The 22,736-nt window shown below is 33.4% G+C and overlaps 1 protein-coding gene across 2 annotated transcripts; it reads left to right on the forward strand.

Annotated features, from left to right (window-relative positions):
* Nucleotides 1-1,917: 1,917 nt before the first annotated feature.
* On the forward strand, nt 1,918-22,629 carry LOC127851155 (transcription initiation factor TFIID subunit 13-like). Of its 2 annotated transcripts, none has more exons than XM_052384774.1 (4): nt 1,918-2,048; nt 19,779-19,848; nt 20,112-20,212; nt 21,205-22,629. In XM_052384774.1, exons 1-4 carry the CDS (start codon nt 2,025-2,027, stop codon nt 21,379-21,381), a joined length of 372 nt encoding a protein of 123 aa, XP_052240734.1. In that variant the 5' UTR covers nt 1,918-2,024; the 3' UTR covers nt 21,382-22,629. The 2 variants fall into 2 exon arrangements, with proteins under 2 accessions (XP_052240734.1, XP_052240735.1); XM_052384775.1 differs by having other exon boundaries at nt 20,115-20,212.
* The last annotated feature ends 107 nt before the right edge of the window (nt 22,630-22,736 follow it).

The following is a 22,736-nucleotide window of genomic DNA, read 5'->3' on the forward strand; positions in this document are numbered from 1 at the left end:
CCTTGATCTTGACCAGAGCAACCAGGTTCTTGTCGCCTCATACATTTTAACATTTGTGCAAAGTTATTATAAAATACTTCCATGCAGCAGGAATTTACAGTTGGCACAAGCCCCACAAAGCCCTGAATTTTTACATGAGACCTCAACATTTGACATTGACCTTGAAAATAGCCACATGATTGTTACGCTTTGCACACTGTATCATAAAGGTAAATAGTTGCTCCAAACTATTTAAAAATACTTCCATGCATGGGAGCTGCAGTCCACATAGGTTCGGAACTGGGGGACAGACAGACAGACAAATGTGGAACATTGGGGTTCCAATGTAGCTCCTACATTCCAGTAGTGACAAACTGACAAAGAAACAAATCAATAACATTTCTTTGAAATGGGTACCGTAGGATTTTGAAAAGTCAATACCGGTAATATGTTTTTATATTTGTCAATCTTCTGATAATTCTAGTTTAAACTGCTAAAAACCCAACGATGATAAGTTTGGGAATTTTGTATAAAAAATAAAGCATATTGTAGGTACCCACCATACAAATAAGATGATATCACACATTGAAGCCTGCCTTCCGCATGCACTCTATGTGAGCTTTAATAAGGTCCTGGCACTTTTCTGGCCCTTTTTCTGCAATGCTAAAAATAAAATGAATACTTTAGATCATGGGAAATTTCAAACAGAAACATTTAAAACATAAATCTACAGATGTCTTTACATGGGACATCTATTGTTACTGCTAAACTAACATCTTTACATGGGAGATACATTCTTGTACTAACTAAGACTGACTTGTAAGTAAATGGGGACCTATTCAGTGCTTAAAACACTAGCATGAAAAACCTTAACATTATCATCAATATCCTCTTTGCTAAACCATTTGAGGCTTATCTTATGTCTGAACTGGAATTGGGTTAATTAAGTTTCACAGAAAAATTTGCTTTATGTACCGACTCTTAGTTTTTTACATTCTTTAAGTTTTTGGAAACTCTTTTTATAATTAAAAAAAAATCTATTCATGTGTAATTTCTGACTCTTAGTTTTTGTGAACTGTTGCATTTAATCAGAGTTCCACCTATTTGTTATAAACAACTGACCCATTACACACGTGTTTCACATCCTTCTAACTACTACTAGTTCTTGTATGCTTTATGCCTGTTGAGTCGTGGGAAATGTTCATAAATGTATGACTATGAATCATTATAAACATTATTATTAACCATTGGTCTTTATATTTGCTGCTTTATTTGCTGTCAATAATACCCGCAAGGGGAGTTAGTCAGTATAGATAGATAGCTTAAAAAAAGTTTATTGCCTGTTATAATGATTAATAATTGATTGCATTGAAAGTGTCATTGACCTGATTTTGTCGCATTTTTGATCAGCAAAACAATTGTGAAATCTTCAAAACATTTTAAGCTTAATGACTGCATCATTTAGGAACATTATATAATGTGATTTCACGCAAGTTTTATAACCACTACTCAAAAAGAACCCATGACTCAACAAGAACCTACCATACTGAGTCACCTGACCTTGAGATTTGCGTTATTTGGTAGAATAGACATGAATACTGGTAAAAGAGAATGTTTTACATTAAATTATGTAAAGATTGGAATGCTAGTGCCAATGTACTATGTACAATGTAGGCCAAACACTACCACTTACCACTCATCTCTGGGCTTTCTTGTTTCCGGACAGGCACAACATGGCTTACATTTCGGCTTCTCACCAGTCGCTGTAGGTGTCTCTACTTTGGGCGCTTCTGTTACTGATGTCTGACCCATGATGTCTTTTAATTTATTGCGTAAGTGTTCATGCAATTGGTTCTGAAAATTCACCTTGCCAAAGTCATCATAACCAAAAGACGCTTTTCCAGAAGTATGGTTTCCGAGTTTAACAGTTTCGCATATCGCTAAGCCTGGAACCATTATCTATATTGAAAGCGTTTGAATTATTTTGATGCCCGACTTACTGCTGTTTATATAGTTTCGTAAATAATCAACAACAAGTCACTAACATGGCAGAGGCCGACAAAGACCAGGTTATACAAATTAAACTACTGTTTTTTGGATTTATTTATATTTCAGTGCTTTAAATTAGTGGTGTGAGAAGTTGCATTAACCTCAAGTGTATTGTTGCTATATTTTTCGGATATGTAATTCCGGAAGTTTCGAATTTAGGTTACACATGGAAATTCAAAAATATAGGATTTCATGCCGAATTTCGCCGAATAGCTACGCTGTTATATTGAGTTGATTGCGAAAACGCGGCTACCAAGTAAACTCTCCCCTAAAGTAACCAAATTCATGCTGCTTAGTGCTACTCTAATATGAATTGGTCTCTGAGTGTTACCAGTGATTTTTTTTGCTTTTATTTGTTACAGCCTGTGCCATTTGGATTGGGAAAATTAGCGCGATAAACCATGAAATGGGGAAAAATAGCGCGATAAACCATGAAATTGGGAAACATTAAGCATTATAAATATGATTATACGTAACAGAATTAAAATTGTTTTTAAGTGCATGTTTGACAGCAATTTTATATTATAAAGTGCTGCTTTAATGTTTTCTTACAATGAAGAAAATATTACGTGAATATCCTTTCCCATGCATATTAAACTTGCAATAATCTATAGATTCATCATTCTTAAATACACCAATTGATCATAATCTCTTTAAGAGTATTAATTTAATTCAGTATTTTTTAAATATACTTCATATGGGGAAAACATTAACAATTATCAACAAACACGCTTTAGTGTTCTTGTTGTGTTAATGCTGTATTAAATAGAGTTATAATAGTATTTTTTATTTGTTTACCTTTCAATATCTTGCACTTGACAACCTTAGTTCAATGCTATTTCAGTAAACTGTACAACTTGACAAACATAATAAAGCAGAATATGCATATGAATCTGATTGGGTGGCAGACGTTTCTCCCCCAAGACGTTTCCTCCCCAGACGTTTCCTCCCCAGACGTTTCACCCCCAAAATGGGGGTGAAACGTCTGCATAATATGTAAATGTATATTAGCAACAGTTATTTGTAATAAAGTGAAAATAAAGTATTAGTATTTTAATTGAGTGCATTTTATGTGTAAAAAAATGATGTTAGTTGAGTCCTGACTAATTGAAATATTAATTAATGATTTTATATGGTTGTTTGGGGAAGCCTCTAACAAATTTAACAATTAAATAGATCTAATTATACTTGATTTTATAAGTGCCTTAAATTGTTCTTGCATTAATTAAGCTCATTGAAAAATTGAGTCAAATCAAAGCTTTGATGTTCTTTGATGGTCATTTTAAATGGAAAAGTATGTTACAAATTAAAATAATTATAACTATTGTATTAATCAATTGAGTAAAAGCACACCTTTGATGTTCTTTGATGGTCATTGATGGTCATTGTAAGTGGAATGGTATGCTACAAATTAAACAATTAAAACTATTGTATAAATCAATTGAGTAAACAAACACCTTTTTTTTTTGATGATCATTTTAAGTGGAATGGTATGTAACAAAGTAAAGAATTACTATTATTGAATTAATGAATTCATGTTGCTACAAACAAATCTATAATTTAAGTTTAATAAGATATTTTCCATTACTTGTTCATTAACAGTGATTTAATTTTTTTCATTTAAAGTGTATTTTTGCACGGCATGGACACAATTTCATTTTATGAGGATTTTTTTTTAATTAATAAAAGATCCAGTTTTGAAGTAAAATCAATTTAAATAATGCTATTATAATCAGAAAATTTGAATACGGAAAAATGTTTATTATTTTAATAAAATATCTTTGTGCTTCTCATGAAAATTTAACAAAATGTCACTTACGCTACTTTTTACATTCAGAAAATGACATGCGTTTGTTATGTCAATTTCGAAAATTGGATAAAAACATTATTTTTACCAAAAAGGTTGACTTAATATTTTATCAGTTGATGTATGTCACCTTAATAAACACAAAAATGGAAAAAAGTAAAAATGTATAAAAATGTCAGTTACATGACTTATTACATTCAGTAGGCGATATGTTTTAATTATAATTTGTAAAACTAGATAAATACAACATATAAAACTGCATATTATGCACTTTTGATAAAACACAATTTATTCCCAAATTGATGTCTTATTCCCAATTCACATAATGCAGTGTTATAATGAAGATAAGCCATAAGTTATGATTTTTAAGAATGAATAATAACTATAACATATTTTTTTTTTGAGTAAATAAAGTTGTTATATGACATTAAAATTATAATTTATTACAGCCAGTATTGAATTGTAGTTCTCAAAAATAATTTTGATAAATAACTATCAGTGTGTCATAGATCTTTATTAATACCATTTACCTTCCAATTTAAAAATTAATTTAATTTGAAGCCATAAAAATGTGACAGCATTTTCATCATTTGGCTAATATTAAATAACAACCACACCTACCATTATACAAGATATTAGGCACTTAGGGTGCAATAAACAAGCATTGATTAGATTAGCAAGTGTAGTACACAAGATAACAGCTAGATTATGGGTGCAATATACAGGCCCTTTAATCAGCATTGATGAGATTAGGTGACAGGGGGATAAGATGAGATTAGCACATTATTATGCAAAAAAACGTTTTTAAATAGTTTATCACTGTATTAAATATTATTAATGAATAGATTTGATTTGACTTAATTTATAGTTTTATATATGGAACAGAACAGAACAGATAGTTTATTCATATAACTTGAACATTTACAGTTCATCGTTACATATACAAAACTGACAATATAATAAGCAATAAGCACATGCATAGTAATGCAAAAGTGACCAAACTAGTACATTAAAAGGTGTTATATATAATATACAATTAGTTTGTTTAACAGTATACACTTTTATGAAATATTTTATTATTCGTACATAGCGATTTATATATAATGGGTATCGCCCTAGTTCCCCGTACACAGCTGAATTAGCGGTACTCATTTTGACACCCAGTATTCGTTTCAAAAATCTTCTGTGAACTCTTCGCAATTAAAGAAATCTGACAACGTCCCCATATGTCTTACACATAATTTCACTTCATCATACATAGACCGAATAATTTTTAACAATCTACCGTTTATATCGCTCTTAATAAGCTTGTACCATAGTCCGTTTCAATATATTGAATCATAACATTTCATAAGATTGATATAGCAACAGTATAGTTTCTTTTTAGTACTAAATGTTTATCTATAAAAGCCTTTAGTAGGAAAATAGCATCCACAGTGCTATAATTGGTTTTGAATCCAAACTATGGTAGTCATAGATGCATCTGTTGTATTTCACAGTGACATCCAATCATTTTATTATATACATACATATAAATGCATGAAAAAAATAAAATTGTTGACAATTATATAGTTTATTTATTTATCATATTTAACTGTTACAAGGAAAACAGTTTTGAAATTATTATAAATGTGATTTAACATTTAATCAATTTACCAATTGACCCTATTTAATTGGATTAATTGGATTAAAAACAACAAACAACTACAGTTCCTCAACACTAATGATTTACATGCATTCCATTTACAGTTTAACCAAACAAATAATCAAACAAGCTGCTTCATAAATAAAGTTAATTGAAAACTTCATAAACAAAATAATTATTTTGATAATAAATCAAGAGTAAACTTCAACCAAACAATCATACATTTATTGGGGGGGAAACGTCTGCACTTAAACCAAAGTGGGGGAGAAACGTCTGGGGAGGAAACGTCTTGGGGGAGAAACGTCTAGGGGAGGAAACATCTTGGGGGTGAAACGTCCGGAAACCAATCTGATTATACACAGATTCACTAACATATAAATCAAATCATGTTTGTCTCTTTCCATTTTCGAACAATACTCATCGTAACTCCAATTTTCCAACGGCAACACTCATTTCCGTGACGCACATTCACTTTGCAGATTTCTAATAAATATATTTTAATCTCAAATGTAGTATTTTGCGTTAATTGACACACGCATTGAGGGTTTTTTTTTACTAAGAAAGTGACGCCGATATATGGCGTCTTCCCCTACCAGAATTTTTCCCCTAAAAATACCATTTCCCCTCCAAAAATATAATTTTTCACCAAAATATAATATTTTACCCTCAAAGAAATGTTTTTTTTCTTTTGGGAAGTCGACACTTATCCAATTTGTACCATGTACAACGATTTCGCTCTCTCTCTCTCTCGATCTCCCGACAAACACTCAAATCTGGGAATCCCAGTGATTCTATATATAGCTCTTAAATTACGTCATGGAAACCGGGCAACTAATCGTATTAATCACAGGTGGTTAGCGTGTGGCTATGCTATTAATTAGTGAAAACATCATTTTGAATGATAAATAATCATATTATAACGAAAAATTAACTTTTCTGAAAAAAAAAATTTCACTATCAAATATATATATAACAAGGTATGCAACTCAAAATCAGCCCAAAACGGGGTGCATCGCTTTGAACAGCCATATCTTCATCAATTTTGCAGCGATTTTCACGATCTCGGTCTTATTCAACGCAGAAATGAATTTCCTTTCTGGAAATGTTTATGTCTTGCAATATTTTTACAAATGCTGGGTCAACTTTTAAGAAATAACACGATACACAACACGCATGACCCAGTTGACAGTGATCATGTATTCTTTATGAATGAAATCTCCAGTTGTAAAGACACACCTCCGCATTGGACCAATGAAATCACTCGTATGTTTAAAATGTCAGTTAGTTGAAATGAATGTAAACAAAGGTTTCAAACGGCGCTGGACAGTTAGTCTTGATGCAGAATGTAACGACAAGAACGGTAATAATGTTTTTTCATACGTTTTATTGAATTATGGTATCGAACTACATGAACTTTATAGGGAAGTTGCCCTTTACTCCGTGAAGATTTCAGTCTTAAAGACAGCATGATCACTGTCAACTGGGTCATGCGTGTTGTGTATCGTGTTATTTCTTAAAAGTTGACCCAGCATTTGTAAAAATATTGCAAGACATAAACATTTCCAGAAAGGAAATTCATTTCTGCGTTGAATAAGACCGAGATCGTGAAAATCGCTGCAAAATTGATGAAGATATGGCTGTTCAAAGCGATGCACCCCGTTTTGGGCTGATTTTGAGTTGCATACCTTGTTATATATATATTTGATAGTGAAATATTTTTTTTCAGAAAAGTTAATTTTTCGTTATAATATGATTATTTATCATTCAAAATGATGTTTTCACTAATTAATATCATAGCCACACGCTAACCACCTGTGGTATTAATCATGTGACTATTTTACTGGATTCCGGTCTTGCGCCAGAAGGGTGTTTCGTCAATTAATTACCGGAAACCAGTCGAATTTTTTCATCCGGGTTATGTGAAAGCCAAGATATAAACGTTAAAACAGAAAAAAGTCTCGCAATTGGCGTTCATACACAGACACAATAAAACGTTCGGGCTCGTAAAATATTAATTGCGTTGACGCATTTTTTAAGAATGAATCATCAAAACCGTTGAAACCCAGCAGGATTCGGAGGTACATGTACATGTAATCAACATCGATTAATACTGTCGGATTATTGTGAAAGTAGACAATCGGCAGCTGCCGCACCTTTCCCTTCCAATACTGTAGCAGATCTAGATCGTCAACCCATTCATCATGAAATTGAAATCACAATATTGACATCGTTCCCCGGCCCAAGTTGAAAACATTTCCCATTATTAGATCTACCCCTGCAACTTTATTAAGGACTTAGACTTTAATATCATACTTGTTCATGTGTTAAAGAACAAAAAGGTCAGACATGCCTCTTTTTCTAAAAAAAACCCTGAAGTCTGTAGGTGAGTTTTAGACATTGAAATGAACAGTTTTTATTTTTTCCCCAAATATGTCTCTTTCGCGCTCGATTTTCCCCTTTTACCCAGCGTCCAGCGTCATCCCCTTTTTCTAAAAAAAAACCCTGGCATTAAATAATTCCCTAATAACCATATGATATCCGTTGTTAATTCGCATGTTATTTATAATTTTCGCCTTTTGTCTGCTTGCCGCAATTTTGGACGTGTGTAAAAGCAGACGTGCTCAATCCGGATACATCGACTAGTGCGGTATTCTCCGCAATATAGAGAGAGATGAGTGGCAATGTAAAATCGTATATATTCGGCTACATTCGCAAACCAATACACACGTCAGTTGTCGTTCGGCGACGACTCGACACGCTTGAGCGGCACTTGTTCTACGACGTTACCGCTAACTGACATTGTAATCTTATTGGGTTTATTGGGAAAATTTGGTCCTTTTTGGGAAATTTTGATCAGATTTTGGGGAGAAAAAAAACTTCGATTTTTGCAATTGGGAAGCAGCCGAATATCGGCGGTAATTTTGGTAAAAAAAATTCACTGGTAACAGTACACTCCACGCGTTTTCCCCAAAAAACGCGCTCGCTCCATGTTTTTATTCCTGCTAGCGAGTGTTTACGCGGAGTTTGAAAGTGAGGTAAATCGCGGCATTCCGCCGAGTTCGCTATACCCGCAGCGTGTATTACTTGACTTGGGTAAATGCAGACAATTTCCGTTCTTATCAGCGACCGCCGCGCAACAACGCGTTAGCAGTGTGCTACTGGGCATGCCAAAAATAAAAACATTGTCATTAAAAATTGTTTAAATACTGCGGCTTATAAAAATAAAGATAATTGTATAAACAATTCATATATGTTTTTATTCACAGGTACGTCGACAATATGAATGAATATACGACACGTAAAGCGTTTTGACCAATTAATATTTAATTCATAACACACATAACACCAGAATAAATGTTCCGTTTAATTTCCAAATTAGAATAATTGTTTGTAATCCGAAACACGCTTCCGATTTTTAATGTTAACACGACGTTTACAAATGCTTCCAATATACAATCATCATGTATATTTCCCGACAAAAGCGCGCGAAAAATATGCTTCAATGTACAAGTTCAAGGTTTATGCGTGAAAAGCGTGGAAAGTGTGCGTGTATTGATTTTTTGATACAAACATTGTAGTGCAGAGAACACTGAATTCTGTTGATTTCGGTTAAAAGTTTCTTTGGTATTTTTTAACAAAATTATATCGTGAATAATTTTTTATTTCCTCCAAATTAATTTCAATTCAAATATCTTTATCATTACGGTATTTTAATATAGTAATTATTGAAACAGTTATTGTACTGTATACTGATTAAAGAGAACATCTGGACGGAACTGGATAAAGTGTTTGGCGTTATGTGTTGTTTTGACAAAAGGGATTAACATGTGTGAATGTCACTGCCGATTTGGTCCATAATTACTGGTAAACATTGTTTTGAATGTCGACGCAACTAGAACACAACTGTGAATATTTAATGCAACTCTCAACTCAATAGTTACCACCTTCTTTTACCAATCAATGGAATAACCTACATACAAGAGAAAATAAATGCTTTAGTGAGCAGTGAATTGACTTTGTTCTGACAATTAAAACCATTCCTTATGCATTTGTTGAACGTGTTTACTTGAGTACAACATGTAAGTATGCATTTAGACAGGAAGCGGCTTTCCTTTGATAAAGTCAAACTGTCAATTCACACAGATTTTCGAGACTTTTAATAGGGTCCTCGGTCATTTGTTTACATGTTCAGTATAGAAAAAACACCTGCCGACATGAAGACTTTGGATTAAATTATCAAAATAAAAACAATGTTACAAACTGTGATTATATTAAGTGGTAAGTATCAGTTTAAAGACGACGTTTTGTTTGTCGTAAATCAATGAGTTTTCTATACAACAAGGTGGGGATCGATCTATCTTGGTTGTTTTTTTTAAATGGTATATTATATATATATATATAAATAAATATATATGTACTTGTAATAAATGTAATTTTATTTGAAAATCAGGAAGTCAAACAAAGTTAAATTGATCGTTTTCTGGTAAAACACGGAGTTAAATCCCCGCGTTCCCGTGGGCTGCCGTGTCGGCTTATCAATTTTGCTGATCGTTCAATGCGGCGTCCCAAATCATGCAAAGCAGCGTATCGCGAAATTTTCTTAATCTCCCTCGGCGTTACTGCACACAGCATATGGAGGGAAATTGGGGAAAACGCGTGGAGTGTACTGTATACTTAAGGGCGTGCGTGGCAGACAGTTTTTGGAGACTCATACACAAGTACATTGTCTTAAAACTAAAGTATACATACTATTTTCTGTCACGTAACTAGGTATAACAAAATAACATTCCCTTCTCGAAAAAGTGCACTAAATGCGCATTTAATGCGCATTAAATGCACATTTAATGCGCATTAAATGCGCATGTTATTGGCACCGTATTTTTTGCTTAACAAGTGCATTTTGTTCTGTTACAAAAAAACACTTTTTACTAGTGTGTTTATACATATCAGTGTATTTTTTTCACGAAATAATACACTTTAGTGCGTTTATTATGATAATAAGTGTGCTTAAGTTTATTTTTAAGTGCATTTATACACTTGAGTGTATTTTAAGACATAAAAATAATACACTTCATGGTCAAAGTAAATTTTTTAAAGCGCATTAATACACTTGAGTGCATTTCCTGTCATTCAAATAATACACATTACAGAATTAAAAGCGAATTTTTTAAGCGCATTAATACACTTGAGTGCATTTCCAGTCATACAAATAATATACTTATCAGTTTCTAAAGTAATCTGTCAAGTGCATCAATACACTTGAGTGTATTTTAAATCATACAAATAATACACTTCATGGAGTATTCAAAGTGAATTTTTTAAGCGCATTAATACACTTGAGTGCATTTCCAGACATACAAATAAAACACTTCATTGAGTATTCAAAGTGAATTTTTGTAAGCGCATTAATACACTTGAGTGCATTTCCACTGATACAAATAATACACATTACAAAATGGAAAGTGAATTTTTTTAAGCGCATAAATACACTTGAGTGCATTCCCGGTCATACAAGTAATAGACCTTACAGTAATAAAAGTGAATTTTTAAGCGCATTAATACACTTGAGTGCATTTTCAGTCATACAAATGATACACTTTATGAAGTGTTGGAAGTGAATTTTTTAAGCGCATTTTACGCTCAAGTGTACTTTTCATCACTTCAAATCAATATGCTTAAAAATTAACCAAATAAAAAAAAATCGCAGCATTTTGAAGTCAGCATTCCTTTTTTTAAATGAAAGGTTTGTGTAAACACATACATAAAAAACAAAAAGTACAATTCAATAGATAAGTACACACTTTTATTAGAATGTTAAACCTTAAAAAACAAAAGCAGATGTTACATATTTACATATAAGAGAGGATTAAACGGGCTATTGCCTATCTGGAATTTACAACTTAAAAAATCAAGCTCATACCAGTGATTTTTCTCCCCTCTGTTTTCCAGTAACTGATTAACAGCCAAATACAGGTGGTTTCCGCTTCAAAAATATTTAAGTTTTCCCCTCCCTTAAGCTGAAATGTTTTCCCTATCATTTACGAGATTTTTTATATAACATTAATTCCAAATCCCTTTTTAATATGGACAAAAGCAGCACATTTAATTAAATCATATTCTGGATCTTAATATATGATAAATGAACCGTATTCATGAAATTTATATAAATCTATACCTTATTTTTAAGATCTTCCTTTTTTTGTTCATTATTGCGCTAAAATATGCCCTTCTCAGAGCCAGTACCTACAGGTTGTTCTGAATTTACAAAAAAAAATCACTGCATACATGCTGACAATATTTAGCAGCCTAGCCCCTGTCACTATATTTGTTGTTATACACTGTTCCTTACAAAGAATGCATTCATAAACAACCCTTTATAGAGCAGTTCACCAGCTGATCAGGTCTGCATACTACTGTCATGGTCTGCGAGGCGCTTCTTGTGCATGATCTCATTTGAGATCAGGTCCTGAAAGATATTTTATAATGTAAGTGTTACATATTGCTGTTATGGTAATCTTGTTCAACAGTTGCTATAACTATAAATTTAAATCAAAACAAGTTTGTTGGCTTGTTGTTTTTGTTTGTTTATGTTTGCAATTTTAATCTCGTGATCACATGTGACTTAACGCTTTTCATAAATAATAAATAATAAATTACGTTTGGTAGAAAATACTGTTTATAAATGAACTAATATACGTGGTCTCCTTTGGCTGTGTGGCATACATGCCATAATTTTTTAGGTCCAAAGCGGGACATTCCATAAAAAATTGTCGGGACATTTGACCAAAAAGCGGGACACCTAAAACAATTTATAATTCCACCTTTACTGTAGTCAGTGTAGTACTAACAAATACTCTTGATACTTTTATTCTAGACATAAAACATCTTATATGAAGCATGGACTCTAAAACATAACAATAACAGTTTTATAAAATAATACAATAGCAAACAACGAAGATAATATTCATCTTTTTAGAGTACAAAATCAAGACCATTACGACAACAATACTCATTATATTAATTTCAATGGCAAACATTAACGCAGGGGAGGCTATCCAGTACACTGAAAGTACGGGTTACAGTAAACTATCTACCGAACAGTTACATCAGTTACACACGGAATGCGCGGCCGTACACATTTCCGAGGTAGGTTTTTGGTGGAAGCAAACCGTCTTTGTGTTCATTTTAACTGTCAACAACGCCTCAACCGTTTTTACACCAACAAAAACAAAAGGACAAAAGAAGTCTATGGATGCTTTACTCGAATTATTTTTCTCTAATGTTAATAATCATATTTTGTTTTCTTCTTATATACACAGATTAAACTGAATTGTGACTTGTCAGGCGCTGTATTGGGGTAGTGTCAAACTGTCATGAATAACAACACGTTGTTTTTATTACAATAACACAAGACAAGATAGGTACCACTTTTACTGTTTGTTGCAATGTTTTTTTAAGCATGTATCCATGTGCAGTTTGTTACTTGTCAATTGTCGCGGCTTAATTGGAGTAGGGTCAAACTGTCATGCATAGCACCTCGTGGTTTTTAGCTTAATTGGAGTAGGGTCAAACTGTCATGCATAGCACCTCGTTGTTTTTATTACAATTACACTCAATTACACTAGACAGGATTGGTATCACTTATTGGACTGTTTGTTGCGATTTTGGTATATTGCACATTCGGATTATCCCGCTATTTATGAACTTAACATTGAATGTAAAAGACTCATTAATGACGTAGAGTTAATTTTACAAAACCGTTTTAAACAAATACAAAAATAAACACATTTTCAACATTTATTTCATTATAATACAACTATCGATAGCAATAAGCGACCACTATCTTGAAGACCACCATGGTGTGAATGCCTGATGAAATCAATAATTAGCCGATAAATCGCTGATAAGGTGTCATAAACAACACTGGTACACACGATAAGTAGAATCGGATTGTTAATTGGGGGCAATAAAGGGATTAGCGGGGGTAAGTGTTAGCGAAACAGAGCTTGAATAGCGAATTTTATTGGGAACCTATAGACCTTACATCGTTTTTTACGAATGCTGGGACAAATCGTCTCATATCGGGACGGCGGGACAAAGGGCCCAAAAGCGGGACTGTCCCGCCGAGATCGGGACGTATGGCATGTATGCTGTGTGGACTGGTTGGAAGTGTGACGTCTTTGAATTGCAATAACATTTATTATATAGTTTTACCTCTCAACAAATCCGTCGTTTGTTGGTCAAGGACAAGCTACAGGGCACGGTTTCCCACTCCTGTTCCCCTCAAGTTGGCCTGCTCGTGCAGGGTAAAACCTGGTACACATGTCCAAACATCAGGTAGTCCCCTTTTTGCTCCCTTTTTTGGCAGGCGATGATGCACATTCTGTCCAATGGATCTTCCGATCAATGTAAATTTCACCTTGGGGTTTAACCTTCAAATATAAAATATAAATGTTCTTATTAAATATGGGGGAAAGAAATCTGTTCATTAATGACAAGAAATAGGTATAAATAAATTTTAAGATGACAATAACCATAAAATACAGCCATAATAATTCAAATGGTGTTTTTTTCCTTAAAATTGCATTACATTTACTCATCCATTTACATTTCCCAGTCACAATACATAAATATGATAATGATCATAATTAATTAAATTAAAAAGAGATGCAGAAATGAAAATACAAACCTGTTACAGCTGTTCTTCAGTATTAAAAAAAAAAACGGCAGTTGTTGATCACTTTAACCACCCACTATGAATCTTCTTTGCAACAAACTTATTGTTGATTTACACATTGTAGTAAATCACATTGTTTTCATCACACAATATTTCATGTGCTGAAAGAATTTCAAGACATTTGACACTAGAATTTTAAGTCTTAATGTTGCTGAATTATACCTAAAAATTTAGCTCAATAGACGAGTTAATTGTTATTGTTTACATTCGGGATTTTCCGCGCATGCGCACTGACTGGTTGGCAAAAACACTGGTTACAGTAACGTAAAACATGTATAAAGGGCTTTTGTTTAGTCAATAAATTGATAATAAATACGAAATAAACAGTAAAACTCTTTATAAAAAAAGTGCAAATATAGCATATTTAGTACCAAATAAATGTATATTCACAAATAAAATTTCCTCTTCATAAAAATACGAAGTAGTTATTAGCATAGAGTAAACGTAATCGGAAGACTTAATACTGACAATTCCACAAAACAAAACAATAAATTAGCCGTATTCTTTCTGATAATAAGACTTGAATAAATTATATTTAAACACTAATAAAACATATTTTAATTTTATTATAATTTTAAGTGGTGTGGATAGTGTTTTATTTCATCAGCGATCAATAGAGTCAGAGGTGCATTTAATCAATTATAAAAAAAGCCCTAAAAAGCGGAATACAGTACTATTTTTAAATATTGTGGTAATTTTCTTTTACATTGAATGAATTTACGTTTCGTTTACATTGAATGAATATAAATTCAATTTACCATACAAACGGAAAAACCCTGCATATTAATTACCCAAATGTAACTGTCTTTGCATGTATATTGAAATCTCTATTAGTAATAAGGAGTGATAAAAATATAGCATTTTATGATAGATGCATATATTTAATTTATCTAACGGCCCCTTTTGTGACTGCTTATGTTCATGATCGTGTTTCGGACCCTGCAGTAATGTACAATCTTTACACATAATAGCGGAGTTAACTTTTGCCGGTACCCGTTAAATACCTTAATTGCATAGCAGTAAAATTGCACAATATTTAAATGTATAGTTATTAAACAATGTATTATTAAGTATAACTGGCTAATAAATATATACACTCGTTCCCGTTAATACATTTCCGACAAATGTCTTCATTTTTGTTAAAATATTTCATAAAAAATTAACTTATCAGTATTTTTAGCTTTAAAATGTGGCTTAAATGATTGCTCAATATGCCAAGAGATGACATAGAGGTATCGTGACTTATGTTTACTGACCAGACACTCGTCTGCAACATGTGGTTTATGCAGGGGTCCAAGTGTAGGTCCCTGGGTTTATGACACCATGTTTTCTTTGTAATTGTCTAGACAGTATCCGATCATAACGAGATAATCGGTTTGTGATAACAAAGGTGCAATTATACACCGGGATACAAATGCTGCAACAAAGAGTGCCAAAATTAGTGTGAACAATAAAATAAAACAATTACATTAAATAAAAGAATTTATTGAATGTGTAAGAAGGTAAGTTTTTCCAGACACATAAAGGTTCAAATCAGTTACCCTATGTCGCGTACATACAATTGACCTATTCGTTGTTTGTTTTTATCCTTATTTGTTTTCGTTCATTAAATTTAATTCATTCTAAAAGAATTTTAATTTCTGAGAAGTTTTTAACTAAAAATGGTCGCGATGAAGTGCCAAGTAGAGAGATTTTTGTTTAACCACATACCGAGCTCTTAGATTGTGTTCCACTCCCGAGTTTGTTGTCAGTAAAAACAAATAATAATAAAATCGTTCCAAAGATGCATTTCCTTGCATGCTAATGTTTTATTCAGACATAATTAGTAAAATTATATTCGATATTGTGCATGATTATCATTAAAAACGAAGATTTCGTCAACCTTCTCTATATGCGCTTATATAAATTGCACCTCTTTTGCCAACCAGTGGGCGGAGTCTAAACTTTGCAGGTGCGTGTGACGTCACGCGTTAACTCGTCTATAGCTGAAACCAAATTGTTAACAAAAATAACTTCCTGTGCTCCAAATAACTTGCTGTGCTCCAACCAATCAAAAGTGGTTTGTTTTCCAATAGATGGATACAGAACCAATCAAAATTCTATAAACACCCCTTTGTTTTCGCTTGATGGAGCACTGATAGGGATCAGTGTTTATGATGCTAATTGATGTCTTATCTGATCCTGATCTTATCTGATATTTATTGAATAATACACAGCACACTAAGCATATTATATTTAATTGTGAATATTTCAATATAACATACTGAATGGTGTTAGGAAATAATAATAATATTATAAATTTATCAAATGTTTTTTAGGTTGTGGAGATATAATTGATTCTGGCAATTAAAGCCCACATAATATTTTTGACACTTTCAATATTTTTAATTAGTTACCCACAGCCTGATTTAGTTGTACTTTTCCCTTTAAAAGCTGCTCTACTGATTCACATATTTTATGAGCAGACAATTGCCATAATAAGACTATAAACATTATGTGAAGATGAAAAATAATTCAGTACAATCCTATTAAACACTATATCTTTGTCCTTTAACTTCAGCTATTTGCTATAGTGTTGCTCTTTTTTATGAAGATGCACTAAAACTACACGTGTACAGAAAGAATATTTTTTTCTGCAAATCAGAAGATACAGTATTATATGCACAAAAAATGCACGTCATTAAAAAAATGCACTTATTGCGTAAAAAGATGCACTTTGTCTACAGAAGATACACTAAAAGTACAGTAAAATACACTTTAAGATAATGAAAATACAGAAAAAATGCATTTTAGTGCACTTAATTATGAAAAAAATGCAGAAAAAATACACTTTTTGGTAAAAATGCAGAAAAAATACACTTTTAAAAGCGTATTTTGTTAAAAAGTGCATTTTATTTTGAGAAGGGTTACGTAACGTAAAACAGACACTAAAGAATACACATACTAATAAACTACCAATTTAAGCGGAAATTAAATTATTGAACAGTATTATTTAGAATCGCATTTCTTATAGCAAGAGCTTCTTTGATTTATGTACAAACTTTATAAATAACTGATTTGTCACATGAAACTTATAACTTGTGGAATTTATATACAGATGGGTTTATATAAAATTTACGTCTTATAAATGTTTTGCTTAAATCAGTGTAACAATGGCATACATGTATACATATAAAATGGGTTTCATCTTCTAAATCCAAGTCATTAAAAGTTGTTCTGGATATTGTGCAGATAAACATTTCCACCAAGTCTTGTCAAGATTGGCCTCCAGAGTGGTAACAAGCTTACATGGATGACGTGTGGAAAAAAACAGTTCTATAAAGTTGTTTTTTAGCTCATCTATTTTTTGAAAAAAAATTATGAGCTATTGTCATCACCTTTGCGTCGGCGTCGACGTTGGCGTCCGGTTAAGTTTTGCGTTTAGGTCCACTTTTCTCAGAAAGTATCAATGCTATTGCATTCAAACTTGCTACACTTACTTACTATACTGAGAGGACTGGGCAGGCAAAGTTAGATAACTCTGGCGTGCATTTTGACAGAATTATGTGCCCTTTTTATACTTAGAAAATTTAAAATTTTGGTTATGTTTTGTGTTTAGGTCCATTTTATTCCATAAGTATCAAAGCTATTGCTTTCATACTTGCAACACTTACTAACTATCATAAGGGGACTGTGAAGGCAAAGTAATGTTACTCTGACTGGGATTTTGACAGAGTTATGTGCCCTTTTTATACTTACAAAATTGAAAATTTGGTTAAGTTTTGTGTTTAGGTCCACTTTATTCCTACAGTATCAAAGGTATTGCTTTCATACTTGCAACACTATCATAAGGGGACTGTGCAGGCAAAGTTATGTAACTCTGACTGGCATTTGGACGGAATTATGGGCCCTTTATACTTAGAAAATTGAAAATTTGGTTAAGTTTTGTGTTTTGGTCCACTTTACCCCTAAAGTATCATAGATATTGCTTTCATACTTGGAACACTCGCAAACTATCATAAGGGTACAGTAAAAGGACAAGTTGCATAACTCTGGTTGTCATTTTTACGGAATTATGGTCCTTTTTTGACTTAGTAACTTTGAATATATGGTTAAATTTTGTGTTTCGATCCACTTTACTTCTTAAGTATCAACCTTATTGATTTCAAACTTCAAATACTTTCATGCTATCATGAGGTTACTGTACATGGGAAGTTGAATTTTACCTTCACCTTTGAATGACCTTGACTCTCAAGGTCAAATTATTAAATTTTGCTAAAATTGCCATAACTTCTTTATTTATGATTAGATTTGATTGATACTTTGACAAAACTACTCTTACCTGACATACCACAATAGACTCCACCCAAACCATCCCCCGTGCCCTCCCCCGTGCCCTCCCCCCCCCCCGAATCCCCCCCATAATTTTTTTTTTTTTAAGATCATCTCACAACTGACCACCACACCCTCACACTATCACCCCCCCGCCCCACCCCCCAATTTTTTTTTGAAACGGTCAAAAAAAACAAATATTTATTTTTATTATTTTATGATTGAAATACCGTCCAACCATCGCACCCAAGAATCCCCCACTCCACCCTCCCCCGAACCCCCCCCCCCACAATTTTTTTTTTTAAGATCATCTCACAAATGACCACCACACCCTCACACTATACCCCCCCCCACCCCCCCAAGTTTGTTTTTTTTGAAACGGTTAAAAATGTTATGTTTGAAATACCATCCAACCATCACACCCAAGAATCCCTCCTCACAAACACACACCCGCCCCCTCCGATTTTTTTTTTGATTTTTTTTTCTTTTTTTTCCGCATTTTTGGAAGATAATGTAATAAATGTCCACACCCCCACACTATACACCCCTCTTCACTCCACCCCTCCCTCCTTTGTGATTGAAAATGAGAGTCCCTTCATCTTTAAAAAGAAAATAGATGAGTGTTCTGCACCCGCAAGGCGGTGCTCTTGTTTCACTTTTGTTCCAATCTGTTACTCTTTGTAGGTGATAATCGGGAACAACACATTTGTGACTTGTTACCTTTAACTGCTAAAAACTATTCATTTAAGCAATATTTAGTGTAGTAAACTTTATTGTTTGCTTAATAACATATTGATATATTTATGTATGTAAATTATTACATCAGTCAAACATTAACTTAGAGATTGGGCAAATTTTCTTCAATGGAGAAAGTAGATATTTAAAGTAACTTGCCCTCTGGTGAAGTGGAAGAAACGCCTTTCAGTAAACACCTTGTGTTAACAAACAAATAGACACCAGTCACAAATAAATAATACATGCTTGATTTTACAAATAAGTGTTTGAATAATTGTTACTAGAATAAGTTGACAGTGAAAACAAGTCTGTAAATATATCAAGGACAACACTTTCCCCCTTCACAGAATTTTTGTATAGAACTTGTTTTAAAGGCAAAATTCAATGAAAGGAAAGTGTCATCCCTGATAAGCCTGTTAGACTACACAGGCTAATCTGGGATGACACTTTTGCACATGCATTAAACCCCGTTTTCACAGAGTGTGGCCCATGTATATGTTGCTCTCCTTTTGCAGTTTGAGGATGATGATAATGAAGAGGACGTTCATATTGAAACCAAACGGAAGAAAATATTTTCTAAAGAATGTAAGACTTTAAATTTGTTAGAAAACTAATCTGTTTTGTGTTATGATACATTTACCGCCTAAATATAAAAGACTTACTAATTTGCTTGGAATGAAAGTGAATCATCACTAGCCAAAGCTTATTAAATAGTTTTTCTAAGCCATGCTAAATGAGCTTATCTCTATTGAACACTTATCCAGTATTTGGTACATGTACATGTATATTTACACCATCAGTAAGTCCAGATATGTTTTTCTCACTTCAATCACTCAGTATTTCCTTAGCAGTGCGCTGCATGATGTATGGGTTTGGGGACGATCAGAATCCTTACACAGAGTCAGTGGACCTTATTGAAGATCTAGTCATCGAGTACATCACGGAAATGGTGGGTATTCATTAAAATGGTTGGTTTTGCAGGTCCTTGTGTAAGTTGATAAGTATTTTAGGCTCGTCTTGCCATTATATGTCTTAAGCCATTTTCAGCCAGCATAGGTCCAGACCAGCCTGCGTTTAAGCGTAGTATGGTCAGGAGCTTCCCTGTCTGCCATAAACTCACCCAAAGGGTATTGTGATGTCAATATCCATCAGAGTAGCCCTAAAAGAGACTGCATTTCCCCATTTCAAATCTTATAATACGTAGGGTCATGTGCAACCAAACGCAAGGTAAACTGATGGAATCTTTAAAAAACCTTGTTACCTGTTTAGAGGCCACAATTAATTGTTTCAATCTTGATGGAGCTTGGCAAGAGTGTTTATCTTGATAATACCTAGGTCAAGTTGGAATTTGGATCACATACGTTGTAATAACTAGGTCATCAGGTAAAATTGTGACAATTGGTTTTCCTGGAACACAGGTGAGCGCTTCAGGGCCATCATGGCCCTCTTGTGTAATAGACATTTTTGGTGGTTGAAAAAATCGTTAATTTAGTATTTTTACAAGCAAGACCTCCAAAGGGTTTGTCTTAGTTTGGAATGTTGTCAAGCAATTGATCAATCTGTCAGAGAGCATGCTTGTCATGTGTGATCATTTCAATCAGACATTTTGTCTGACAGTGCCTAATATTCATCATTTGTTTGTTCAGTCAGATCTTACAGGTTTTGTGTGAAATGCGCTGGGAAAACTTGGCTTAATTTCTGAGGGTAAACTGTTGTCCCACATTAGCCTGTGCAGTCTGCACAGGCTAATCAGGGATGATACTTTTCACTTTTAAGGTATGTTTTCTTGTAAAGGAAGTCTCTTCTCAACGACAATCTAGTTTAGGTAGAGAGCGCTGTACCTGATAAGCCTGTGCAGATTGCACAGGCTAATTTTGGATGACACTTTATGCACATGCCTATAGCCCAGTTTTGCCAGAAGGAGACTCAAATGTGTTTCAGACAAAGAAAGCCATAGAGGTGGGTCGTCCAGGCAGGATATCAGTGGAGGACATCATCTTCCTCATCAGGAAGGACCCCAAGAAATACTCGAGGGTCAAAGAACTGCTCACAATGAGCGAGGAACTGCGCAAAGCCAGGAAGGCCTTTGATGAGATCAAGTATGCCACAACCAAGTGAGGATAGACAGAGTTGTAGGACTTGTATGCCACAACCAAGTTAGGATGGACAGAGTTGTTGAACTTGTATGACACAACCAAGTGTTGATGGAGAGTTGTTGCCTTCGAATTTGTATACTGTATTTAATGGTCAAATGTAGACATTCACTCAAGTATTCCACAAGCAAGTGTTGATCGAGAGTTGTTGCCCTTGAATTATTATCTTGTATTTTATTGCCATGTTCATACTGTGACTCTAGTATGCCACAACTAAGTGACAATGGACCATGCCCAGATGTGGACCTTGAATTATCTTGTATTTATTGGTCATGTACTGACTGTGTCTCAAGCAAGTGACTTGCCGTTTTAAGGAAGAACTTCTTATAAGAGGGCTATTTGTGGAAGATCAGTGTAGAAGAAATCTGCAGCTGAATGTTGTTATCTCAAACTTGTTTAAGAGGATATTCAAGATATGTTGAAGTGAAAAGTCATTCAACACAAGATCCTCAATCTAATGGCTTATTTTAAAGTTTCAATTAAACAATTGTTAATGTCAAAGAGGACTTCTGCCACAAGAAAAGTTTTAATATTGCAAGCTGAAAAGCCCACACATGGAAAATTTGTTAAATTCCTATATTGAATAGAAAACAAATTTGTGCTTAAGGTAATTGAAAATTTGGTGATATCTGGGAATGAGGTCACAATTTCAAACAATAATAACTTAATAAAAGCGTAATTTACTTAAAAGTCAAGCTATGTATTTTTAATCTGCCAGTCTTTTTTGAGATAATACAGTTCAGCTGTATTACATCAGTTTGCAATGTAATTATTTATTTTTGTGTGAAGTGCAAGATCACAATTTCTACACGTTTGAATACTGTGATAGCATATTTAGTTTAACATGTTTGTTCATCACTTGGAAATGTTTTAAAAATTAAATATAAATAGCTTTGTGCAAGATAACTGAACAAGAAAATTAACATTTACTACCTGGTACACAAGATATAGTCACGATTTTGGTGCCTGTAAAGAAGTGACATACATTCCTTACTAGGTACATGAACAAGGAACTAAATTCAAGAGCTGAAATTTTTTAAGTGTTTTACTACAACCTTTTGCAGTGTAGGTAAATTATGTGTTGTTATGATTGATATGCTATTTTTCATTTTATTTCTTTTTCTTTACGAAGGGTTCAATTACCGGCCATTGTTTTCCCTGCCATCTTGTTTATAAATCAATTACATTTCGAAATAAAAATGGAAGACAACAAGTTACACCTGTGAGTAATTCTGTTCAAAACACACTTTTTCTGTTCATCTTGGAGAGTTTTCCATTTCAAGGGGCACAAGTCTATTTGTCTACTTTGTTTACTAAATC

Source organism: Dreissena polymorpha, chromosome 11, assembly GCF_020536995.1.
Source record: "Dreissena polymorpha isolate Duluth1 chromosome 11, UMN_Dpol_1.0, whole genome shotgun sequence".
Taxonomy (NCBI): domain Eukaryota; kingdom Metazoa; phylum Mollusca; class Bivalvia; order Myida; family Dreissenidae; genus Dreissena; species Dreissena polymorpha.

Bases quoted from the DNA above. Each gene is read 5' to 3' on its own strand.
- LOC127851155 (XM_052384774.1), top strand. From the start codon at position 2,025: ATGGCAGAGGCCGACAAAGACCAG. The intron at 2,049-19,778 runs GTTATACAAATT...CTCCTTTTGCAG, and splicing joins CAGAGGCCGACAAAGACCAG to TTTGAGGATGATGATAATGA. The intron at 20,213-21,204 runs GTGGGTATTCAT...AATGTGTTTCAG, and splicing joins TCGAGTACATCACGGAAATG to ACAAAGAAAGCCATAGAGGT.